At 40.0% G+C, this 11,717-nt stretch overlaps 1 protein-coding gene across 1 annotated transcript; it reads right to left on the bottom strand.

Moving 5' to 3' along the window:
• Positions 1-73: 73 nt before the first annotated feature.
• On the bottom strand, positions 74-10,851 carry e2f4 (E2F transcription factor 4). The gene is made up of 11 exons (XM_030426720.1): positions 10,410-10,851; positions 8,354-8,463; positions 6,861-7,022; positions 5,073-5,116; positions 4,901-4,965; positions 4,616-4,804; positions 4,234-4,321; positions 2,977-3,120; positions 2,570-2,617; positions 2,405-2,449; positions 74-2,214 (listed from the first exon to the last, which is right to left on the bottom strand). Exons 1-11 carry the CDS (start codon positions 10,572-10,574, stop codon positions 2,099-2,101), a joined length of 1,176 nt encoding a protein of 391 aa, XP_030282580.1. The 5' UTR covers positions 10,575-10,851; the 3' UTR covers positions 74-2,098.
• Positions 10,852-11,717: the final 866 nt, after the last annotated feature.

Genomic DNA, 11,717 nt, shown 5'->3' on the forward strand with positions numbered 1-11,717 from the left:
AGGAAACCCCGTCTGACAAGCACCACAAATATGACTCATAACTTTAGTTGGAAACCAAGGACACTAAACAATACAAAGAATACCAAAGTGTTTATTTTGACTCATTTGATGCAACTACAGCTTAGCAATAGTGAGCCTGTTAAAAACAGTCTGTAGGATGGAGTCTCTCTCTCACATTCACACAACATTCATTCGACCCAGTACTGTTGAACTCTCTGGCTGCTCTACTGAAGGATTAGGCAAAGTCACAACACTGTCCAAACACAATGACTGGCTACTGATCAAGGAGTGGATGAGTAGCAACCAATCTGTTCACATACAGTGATGTAAAGTGCAACAATGAGACCAGATGCTTTTGATGAAGAAAGTTTTCTGGATAAAGTCCAAACTATGAAGTTTAGCCCCAAATTAGTAGCAGTAATAATATATCTATCAGGTATAAAAAAATAAACACTATTCTATACAAGCGGTAGAGAGGGATATACACAGTACATACATACATACATACATACATACAATACATGTCATCCAGGGCAAAACAGCACATTAATACGCAAAAAAGAAGAAAGCAATGTAGAAATATGAATACAGCCTGACTCGCAACAACTCATCCTGAACTGCTACTCATCTGCCCCCCTGCACAGAGAGAATGATTAGAGTTGAAAAATAAATTTAGAGTGAAAGACAGTATTTCATTTACCAGAAACAGAGAGAACATTGGAAAAAAACAACAAAAAAAAACTACCAATAGGGATCTGTGCCAAATATACAAAAACAAGCAATAATAGGAGCATTTTTCATGGCATGGTGACTATATTCAGTAAAAATACATCAGAAATACATACATACCCATTTACATACAAATGAACTCAGAACAATGGTATTCATATACATACATAATAATTGAAAGTCATTTTGGAGAGGGGGGAGCCATTCCTCTGACGTGCACCTGTTAAGTCATATATAAAACAGAGCCAATAAAAATCTGCAAAGCCCAAAAGTCCAGAGGCAAAAATTAAACCCAAAGCAAGCGTAGTTTTATCACTAAACACCGAAGTGTAGAAGTGCTGATTCTGAACCAGTTAAACAACAAGGTGGCCATAATGTGGAGCATATGAGGCTTTATTTAAATTTGAACAAGTGCCTTATTGACCTGAATGGTTGATTTAAAACGGTAATATCCTAAAACTCACCCCCCTCATACCCCTGCATTGTTTTGGTGCTTGGCTCTTTAAGTCACAAGGTGTATTGGCTTCAGCAACTCAACATTAAGATCCTCTTTTTTCTATCTGGCGCAGTAAAAACACTTCAAACACTGTAAGATTTCTCTTTTCTGAAAGATTAGGACAAATTTCCATTATTTCAAACAAAGCACTTCATACATACATGAAGTATGATTTTTAAATCTGGTACCTTTGTTTATTTGCAAACTATTGCTCTGCCTGTGGTAGAAACGTAGTTCATGATTACACCATAGTTTTGTGTGCTGGTAATACAAAATATATATTCTCTATGTACATGAGGACAGTGCATATTTAACCAGCTGTGTTTGGACTCGAGCCATGCATGAGCAGCTGCCGGGTGATAAAGGCTGTGCTCTGTTAGTCTGCCATGATTCTTTACCTGATAAGAAAAGGACTTCTTTTGTTTTAATGGAGACGTCTGACTCAAGATAAGAGAGCGTTCAATACAAAACTCTAGCACACACACACACACACACACTTGCTCACAAGTATGCCCACACATCCGCTCACAAGCACACAGGAAAGCTTAAACACAAACATTAACGCTTTATCATACATAACAATCCAAAAATATAATTATTTGTTTTGACAATGTTTCCTTGGAAAAGCAGTAAGTAAAATGTTTTGTTCTCGCCTGCATTTCTTCACGATGCTGTACATCGAGCTACTGTGACTGAGCTCACGTGAGCTCACTGTGTCAGTGCAGAGGTGTCCTTGAATGCTCATCAGATCACACCAGCTTCCCTGCACCTCCTTTCACCTTCACTGTCAGTGAGGGGGACATCTTGGGAGAAAATTAAGGTAGATTAGCATATTTGGGAGAATGCTGCCCGCTCTGACAACAATCTCAGGGGTCAGAGGTTGAGAATGGGGACGTCAAAGAGGTCACACAGGCCTTCTGTCTCATCCAGGTTGTATATGTAGTCGTGGTCGCTGGGTGGAGGGGACAGACGAAGGAGAGGCGAGAACACTGGAGGTGAAGTAGATAGAGACAGGGGTGAGACTATGCACAAAAAGAGACCACTAGTCAAAATTCTGAAATGTTTTCAAAAGCCTCTGTTCCTCTGCCTCCTTTGTTATACATATTATACATAATCAATTTACACGTTTTTCAAACATTTACAATATTTGCTTCTGTAAAAAAAAACAAAAGAACTCACCTTCTGATGACATCAAGTCTTCCAACAGGTCTCCACTCATGATCTCTGTCAAGATTACAGAAAAGAATTGAGAGAGGATTTTAAAATTGAAGAAGTGATTTACAGGTAATAACCACATAATCAATGGCAGAATTTATGTGTGTGTAGTATTCAAGGGGTGTTTACCTTTTGTTGGATCAAACATGTCAGAGAGCTCTTTGGGAAAGTCCAGCACTAGAAGGAAACCACAACAAAGATTTCAGCTGAACAGTCACCGTATTACACTGAAGTGCATGATATACATATTAAAATGTTCCTTATACTATGTCATATGGTCCTGCAGTAGCCATTTAAATATATTGGTTTGCAAAATAAATATAATCTTTAAAAAGTTAAACTATTGAGATTGACATCCAATGAAATGGCATGTAAATGTGATTCCAATTGCATGTATGGCACCAAACTTTTAAAGCAAATAAACTTCATCATCCCTGACTAAACATCTTCATCCTTCCAGGCTGCATTTCAGAGAGAGAGGGAAAGACAGAAATTGAGGAAGCGGTTTTAAAAGCATTAGAATCACGGAGACTCACGTTCAGATGGATCCGACTTAATCGGTTCAAAGACTGCAGAGGCAGCAGAGGAAGCAGATCCATCCAACGAGGCAGAAGATTGTAGTTGCTGAGTAACTGCAGATGTATCTGTTGTAGGGGTGAGTGGCGTGGTGCTCGTCACTTCTGAAATAAGTGTGAGATAAAATAATGTTGGTTCTTGGCAATATACTACATCACAAATGGTTCCATGTAAACTACAAATACAAGAATCACATTATTTTTGATAATGTACAAAATAGTTCTTAAGACAGTAAGATAGTCCCAGTCTTACAGACAAAAAAATTGCCTTAGAACTCATGAATTTGTATCGAATGGTCACAGACCAGGAGTCAACTACATTAGGTATAAAATAAGACATGTCATAACATTTATTTTTTTAGTGTTCCTTCATTTTATAACAAAAATAGTTAGCAAAATGCGACCCCAGTCCCCAAGAAGTGGATCTTGTCTGTCTTTGACACTTGATTAAGGTTCAAAATAGGGCTGCACGATATTTGAAAAAAACTGACATTGCGAATTTTCTCATCCCTGTGATATATTTTGCGATATGAAAAAAAAAAAAAAAACACGGAATTTTCATCAGATGACCTGAATACGATTTATGTTATGCTGCACTGCTGCTATCTTGTGGACAATTAACCTGCACTGATCTTACCTGTTTTTGTCGTACTGAACTGTGTGGTACTGACGTAAATGGTCAAACTAATCAGTTGTGTTACCTCTCATTGTGGCAACAGATGCAAGGCACTGTCGACACAGAACACGTGTTGGTCAATATCATCCTTCTTGTAGCTGAAATAATTCCAGATAACTGATGCTGCTTTTCTTTTTGGCACCAAGTCTTCAATTTCAGCGATTTTCTCTTGTTCCTTGCTCTTTTTTTCAATGTTGTTACCAGCGACTTACTCCATGTGCAGGGGCGTGGTCTGCTTCGGGACACTGATTAAGAACTAACGTGATTGGTGGATCGCTGTGTCAGATAGCCTTGAAATTAGATGAGTTATGGCATGGCAGGCCCTGCGATGTGACTATTGCACACACGTACATCGCGATGACAATGCTCAAACGATATATCGTGCAGCTCTAGTTCAAAATATAGTAAAATGAAAGAAAAGTAATCCAACAGTTATACCAAACTTACAGAGAACCATGACTTCGTTACCGGAATACTGCTATACCCCTAATTTACCCTAGTTCAGTTCTCAATGTGCTTACTGGTCTGTTGTCCCTCCCTACCTGTCACTGAGGCTGTCTGGTTAGCTGCTGTAGCTGACGTTGTGGGAGGACCAGGTTTTGTACATGTTGCTAAAGCTGCTTTGGGGACCTGGAGGGTAGAAAGACAGAAAAGTCGTAACATTGCATCATGAAAATCATTGTGTGATGAAAAAGAGAAGTCAGTATTTTGAAAGGAAAAAAAAAAAAAAAAAACCCAAACATTTCAGTGGTGATTAAGCATTTATGAGCTCTATCTCGCACGCAACTGTAATGTGAATGATGGAAACGGAACGATATTGCGGTCTTGGGGTTGATGTCAATGTCAGCTACCAGACTCTTACAGTAAACACATCAATATATGAATAGTACTAATTGCAGTGAGAAAGCTGGTATTTGTGTGGACCTGGGACGCAGCAGTGGGCAGCTGAGAGGTAGGTGTCGGTGCTGGGAGGCTTTGAAGGACATCGTCTGGAGGAGGGACGGGCAAAACAACAGGAGAGGCACTGGACGGGTCCTTATTTACCAGCAAAACCTCAATGGGACCAGTTGAACTCTTGAGACGGATCTGGTATTTCCTTTGTCCATTGAGGACCTGGATGAGAACACAAGACCCAGTCTGAGATACAAGACACAACAGCAGCTGGACGAACGGAGCATTCAAAGCGCGCAAACCACACATCTAACTTACAGATTCTGGTATGGGGACCTCTAACTGTGTGCCAATGGGAGCACGGATTGCTAGGAGTGTGTCACCTGAGGAGGATGAAGAAGCAGGTGATGAGTGATAGAGACTGTTTGTCAACTTGTCAAAGGCCAAAAAAAAAAAAAGTCTATAAAGATTGAGCATCTGAAACAATTACCTTTGAAAGCTCCACAGAGGTCTTCGTGTTTTATATAGGCCATAGTACGAATGTGTTAAGGGTTCAATTCCAATAAAAATCATTCAAATGAGATGGTTGGTTAACTACGGACATGATGGTTTAATGAACAATTTTACGAACAGTTTGAAAGGGGCATAAATACACTTTTTATCAAACCCCATAAAAGTATTTAAAAAGCACCCTTTGGGCTGAGTAATACTTTCAATAACCTTTATGAGAAAAAATCATCTTTGTAGTGGCCCTTTAAATGACTGGGATAGAGAGCCTTGATATGAACTTTGTGGATGGCCGATCTGGCAAAATCTGTGGAGATGCATGCCCAGGATTATCCCCTATGAGATGCCAGATGGTGCTGAGATTGGAACGTACATTCAGATCATTGTGTCTACTGTTGCCCAGTGCCACCAAGTGCCACATGCATGTCCCTAAATACTGAACATGAGCGGTTTTCACAAAGCATATGATATATCTAACTTATTCATCATAGAATGTTTTTACACAGTTTTACAATGTTGTCCTAGTACTTCAGGTCCATTTTATTCTCAGGTTAAACATTCCTATAGGAAAAACTCCAGTAAATGATTTGGCACTGCTCTGAGTAACATTTAAAAAAAGGCAGCAAATTCATTCAGCCTTTTCCAGAGAGTACTATTGTCAGATGGGCTCCCACCAGTGACATGCCTAACACCAAAACACATAATACACACACACACTTCATTCAAAGGAAAACTAGGTACATGTCATTTATATTAAGATACATTGTTTGGCTCATCACTACCTCCTAGATTGCAATACAAAATTATTAATGTGTGTGAAGGTTTTTTCTTATCCTTTTATTTTCAATTTAATTATGTTTTGGGGGCTGGGGGGTATTTATGTGTGGGACTGTGACCTGTTGCCCCTTTGTGACTGATGTCAATATCTGTCATCTATGTCACAGTGCAGAACGTGTGACGAGGTAGCTTGGACATGTGGAGGCAAGGCCATCTCCCCGATAGCTGTCAAGAAATCTATGTGGTTTCCAAACCTTTTTTTGGTGGCGGTTCTGCCGCCATAGCACGCAAGCCTACAGTTTTGTCTGCAGCAGTAATGGATTCGGGGAAACATTATGACTGCCCTGAGTCCACCAGCTCATAACTGGCATTATAGTTCGTCTCAGCATGCGTCTCGAGTGACCACATGTGACTGAATTGGATAGACAGTGTTTCATAGAGTTTCTCCAAACTCAACAACTCATAAATTTGCAAATTTTTCAGAAGAGAAGAGGTCGACTATATATCAGTTACTGTTTACCGTATTTGTAAAAAATTGACATGGTCAATTTCAATCGAATGTTGTTTTCTTTCATAAATTCAGCTGAATAGGCTGAACACATATGCGTACACATTGGTAAGCAAATTTTGTCACAGTGGCCCAGACCACTTCTGAATGTTGTGTGAGTGATAGGATATCAAACACATCCTCAATGCATCTTGGAGGCATTTACACTTGGACTTAGAGCTGTCCACTTGTGATCATTCATACTGGATGTTAATACCAGGTCTGAACAGGTCCCAAGAAAATCACCCTACTGATGCCACAAGAGTTATCATGGCTGGGGGGTTTCAATTATGAAAAACTGTTGTAGGAACACTTGGTGTCCGTGACTTGGAATCGAAGAGAATAAATTAATCACCTATTAAATATAACATTAGCACTGACCAGGGGATAGATCAGTGGAAAACTATTTCTAGCTACAACATAAACACAATGTGCATCGAAGGATATGGGCTATTGTTGGAGTCGTCTGTGACATTCTTGATGCTCTGTTGGACCCAGACTCTCTGCTGGTCCAGCTCATTTTCCCTGAGAGCCAAGTCATCTAGCTCCGCCTTCAGATTAATCAGTTTATCAGCTATCTCTCTGGTGTTGCAGCCTGGACCTACACCCCTGAAACACAGAGACACATACATGGTCATGCACAGACAGCAGGCAAAGACAGCTTCACAATATGCTGTCTCTCACAGATCTGTCTCTCACAGATATGGCTACTGATCATTCATTCTCGTCTCAGGGCTAGGACAGGACAACTGCTGCGCTTACACGTAACATGTTTAAAGACGGATGGTAAGTTTACCACATAGCTTGAAATAATGCCTTTTTTTATTCTTTAAGGAAGTGGTTTGACAAGTCCCACAACAATATGTTCTGTTAAGCAATGATGAATAGTACTGGAAAATATTGTGAGGAGTACTGGGGGAAATTAACAATGTTTGGCTTGATGATCAATTTAACAGTTCTCCAGTTTCTAAACAAATCAAAGTAATCAATACCTAAATCAGTGATGTACATATGCATGTGTTGTGTGGAGGCTGTGCAGCCACTGGCCACTATTGGAGCCAAGTTCGGTCAATACTGTACTATTGGTTGACCTCTAATATGAATACATTTCTGACGATGTGGATGCAAACCTGCAATTACCAATTGAGGGCTGCTAATTTAGCATCAAAATCATTGTTGAGCTTGGCTACAGGGTCAACAGCATATAACTGTCACTTTTTCAACACGTACTCCCTGAAATGTAATGCCAAATCTAAACCATCTGGACATGTGTTTATAACTCTCATATCTTCACTTCTGCATGAGGCTTTGACAGCGCACGTACTGTATTCAGGTGTTTTTCTATTCTTCAGGCCATTTCGTTATAGTGTCAACAAATGTAAGTACAGGACGGTACACATTGTTTGTGGTCAGTTCCATAACTTAAAAAAATTAAACCCTCATGCAAAATGGGATTCTATTTTGTTTATATGGTGTCATACTATTCTGCTCGACAATAATTTATCTGCTGTAATGACTTAATTATACAGTCAGTCACAGGCTCATGAGCATATTTGTCACATAGATTAACACACAAGCAGAGTATGTACATGTTATTTGAAAAGGGGGAGGTGGTGGTGATGGGGTTGCTTCAAGTGACTGCAAGACACATATTATTAGTATGGTTTCACATAATTCCGCCCTCTCCTTACTTCAACACAATCACAGTTTTGTTATAATGGGCATGCTAGGTCAGGAAAAACAAATTCCAAAATATTATTTTAATTAACTGATGAATTACACAACTCCAAGTGTGGAGTTGTGTTTTGTTTTTTAAATTCACATTTACAAAATTAAAATGTTGCCTTCTCATGAAGGCAAAATGCACCGAAACCTTTAAGACAACAAATGCGGTACTTTCACACTTTGGGGAATAAAACAAATGGGGACTGGGGACTTACTTCCATTGGATGCTGTTTTTGGACTTCTTCTCTATCAGTCCAATTCCCTCCAACACATTAGTGATATCGTAGATACGTCGTTTCTGCCGCACAGCCAATGTATCTGCGGCCTGAATGAATGGACAAAAGCAATAAAAAATGTCAGAGATTACTGGCATGTCCTTGGTCATAGAATTAGAGAACACAGTATCTGTACCAAAAAATTACATTCACTGCAGCCAAAAAACATGAGGTTTCACCACCCAGCAAATGACATTGTCATTTAAACTTCCTTTCCAATCCAACCTCTTGCTGTTTAGCAAACTAATGATAACCATATGGGTGGTGCTGATAAGTTTAGGCCTGGGCTCTCAGAGTGCATTGGAGTCACAGACCTGCTGAATGTAAGCTAATAAGCCTTTAAATTACACAGTTTACAGAACATAATTTAATCATTAACTCATGCAAAACAAAGGTAAGGATGTCTAGTTCAGTGTGGGTGTGGAAGCACACTGAATGTCATGAGCTATGTTTTGCCTTTTACAGCAGTGTCAACATATTAAGGTTGCAGTAGTATACTGGTTGCAAGGTATACAATTTTATGCATTTTTATGAATTGACAGTGTGCATTTGCTTATCTACGACATTGAAATCTACCATATCAGTATTATCAAAACATGCATATCTCAACTCAAGTTTCACGTCTATTAGGGCATAACATTTTGTGAAATTATAATAAAGCAACTGCTCATAAAAAACAAACAAAAATAATAACTGCATAACATCATATACAGAAATACAGTGAAGCAGATATTTTTTTGAGCTGGCTACCGTACCATGAAAATCTCACACTTACTGCAACAACAAGTCAGAACAGAGGTTTTGTCTTACAAAACACAGCTGGTTTACAAAAACACTTAGTGTATAAAAGCTGTGTTACAACAGAAGAATGACCATATATCAATCCCCAAACATCATGCCAAGACCTACACAGGCCTGTTTTCTGTTATGGACACAATGTTTAATTGCACAAAGTTAGCTGGTATCATTATGTCAAACATTTTTACAGACAGGAGATAGTAATGTGTCTGGTATTTTCACTTTCATAGGCTATAGATTGAGCAAAGCAATGGCCCATCGTGAGTGCCATCAAGTCACCGAGGTCACTGTGAAAGAGAAACTGTTGTGTGATATTAAGTAATGCTTGGCTGGTCAGGCTGCCATCTGGCCCCGTGGTTTTGGCTATGACAAAAACATGGATGGCACTGTTAGTTAAGATGTTTCTATTTATATTCCTGGTAGGCAAGTATGTTATAATTTTTTGATAGGTCTGGTCTTCAGGTCTAACTCAATTTTTGTGGTATTTGAGCTCAAAGTTTGCCAAGTGTTAGAGCCCCTGGCTGAGTAAACACCAATTAATTCTTTAAGAAGTTGAACTTAAGTGACTCTGAGACCAACAGACTGATCAGCAAGTAGGGTCAGAGTTTTGTGGGAGTTTTTCTATAATATCTAAACAGATCAAGAGGGGGACGATGACCTGTTAGACTGTGGTGCAGGAGACAGTGAATGTTAGAAAAGGAACATGTTATTGAAAAGCTAATGCGCTGACGTTAAATGCCTTACGAGAAAATACTGAAAGCTAGCTCAGTGAATAAATACCGTTAAGTGACAAAGACATTATCAATCAGAAAAAGGTTGTTCATGTGTGAAGATGCAGTAGCGTTAGCTCAAAGGGGGACGACAATAGCTGACCCACTTTTTTTAACTTTGAATCTCCAGGGGGCAGAGTCTGAAAAGTTGACCAGTGCTCTCAAAGTTCAGTGTGTAACCTCACTTTGCTCCGTGTTGAGAAAAGCCAAACTAGCAGAACCCAGCATGTGACAGGAGGTTTGAAAGTAACCGAGGTGTTTAAAAACTACAGAGCCAAAAGAGCTATCGTCCATTCAAATTAGCCTGTCACACGGCTAGGCTAGGCTAATAGGCAAGCTAGCGAAAGTGCATGTAACCTAACGACAGCGGGCTGGCTCAAAATGACATGTGCTAGCTAACAACAAAGACTCTGGGGCTGCATGCTCACCGCTTTCAAATCCAGCACTCCGTCTTTTGCTTCCTGTAGCAAAGTCACAAACTTGGTCGTGAGCAGTCCGAGGCTCTTTTCGTGCCTGCTGGGAGTCTGTGGCTGCAGCGAGTCCCCCACAGCTCCCAGTTCGCCTCTGTTACTGGCCGACTCCAGCTCCATCATCACTCGGGACCAGCTCCGTACTTCCCCCTGCCTCCCCGACCAAACCCAGCCAGCGAGCCCAGGAAAGCACGCCCTATCGCCGCAGTAAAGACAAACAGAAAGTCGGGGAAGTGTGTGGCGGATAACAGGTGTTAAGCGAGCTAGTCCGACCTGGTTTGCTCCAAATTATTTCACTAAATCGAGCCGAGCAGGCTGAGTACGGCTATTCAATGAGCGGCGAGCAGTCGGCGGAGAGAGCCGTTGGCCACGCGAGGTATGACGGGACGGTTCAATCGTCAGAGGGACCGTCTGCAAATACTCGCATCGATTCAAAAGCGTGTCACAACGTTTATTTAAACTTGTCGGGACAATAAATATAGTCACAGCCGCCAATGTATTGCGTCGTGGACATACGTCCATAACTTGCACGGATTACGTGTCATCGTTTTTTTTTAGGTTCGTGTAAAAGGGGCTTTCCCGGATGTGTTCGGGAGCGCTATTGTCACACAGTCCCTTATCCACTCAAACTTGAAGAAAACACACGCACGCGTTTGTGAACGTGCACGCATACATACACACCACACTCAGGCGCGGGCACACACGGTCACGAACGTTTTCCAGACATCGAGTTGAAGTGTTTGTAGGTATACTGTAGAATTCGCACAGAATTTTGACTGGATTCGTGAGTCATGTTTTTTTTTTTTTTTCTCTCTGTATTCACTTTTCATATTTTTTGTTCACAATCATATTGAATTATACTGACTATAGATGTGAATATATTACATTAATTTATATTTGTCCATGACAGTTCAAAGCCCTAGTAAAGTCATGCTGATATTTTATTAGACCATGTGGTACTCAGCTGCTATTTCTATTTAGCTGCTAAAACAGCAAGCATCTAGTGCACAGCTTTTGTGTAAGCTTACTTTGGTCTAGTAATTGCTTGTAGATTTATCAGATCATATATCAAGTTACCCAAACAAACAAATAAACTATATTATCTGCGTAAAGTAAGGTAAAACTTTGAAAGGTTTGACTGTCTTCCAATAAAAGGCAAGAGGAGATAAACATATTGGAATAGTTAGTTTACTTCTCATATATTCAACTGAATTTGTTTGGCTTATATATATATATATATCCTGAGATAGTTAAATGTTAGGGGAG

The sequence above is a fragment of the Sparus aurata genome, chromosome 8 (assembly GCF_900880675.1).
Source record: "Sparus aurata chromosome 8, fSpaAur1.1, whole genome shotgun sequence".
NCBI lineage: Eukaryota > Metazoa > Chordata > Actinopteri > Spariformes > Sparidae > Sparus > Sparus aurata.

Excerpts from the sequence above, each read along its gene's own strand:
- e2f4 (XM_030426720.1), bottom strand. The coding sequence starts at position 10,574 with ATGATGGAGCTGGAGTCGGCCAGTAACAGAGGCGAACTGGGAGCTGTG. Across the intron at positions 4,322-4,615 it reads TGCCCACTGCTGCGTCCCAG|GTCCCCAAAGCAGCTTTAGC; the intron begins GTCCACACAAAT and ends TCTACCCTCCAG. Across the intron at positions 2,450-2,569 it reads CATGTTTGATCCAACAAAAG|AGATCATGAGTGGAGACCTG; the intron begins GTAAACACCCCT and ends TAATCTTGACAG.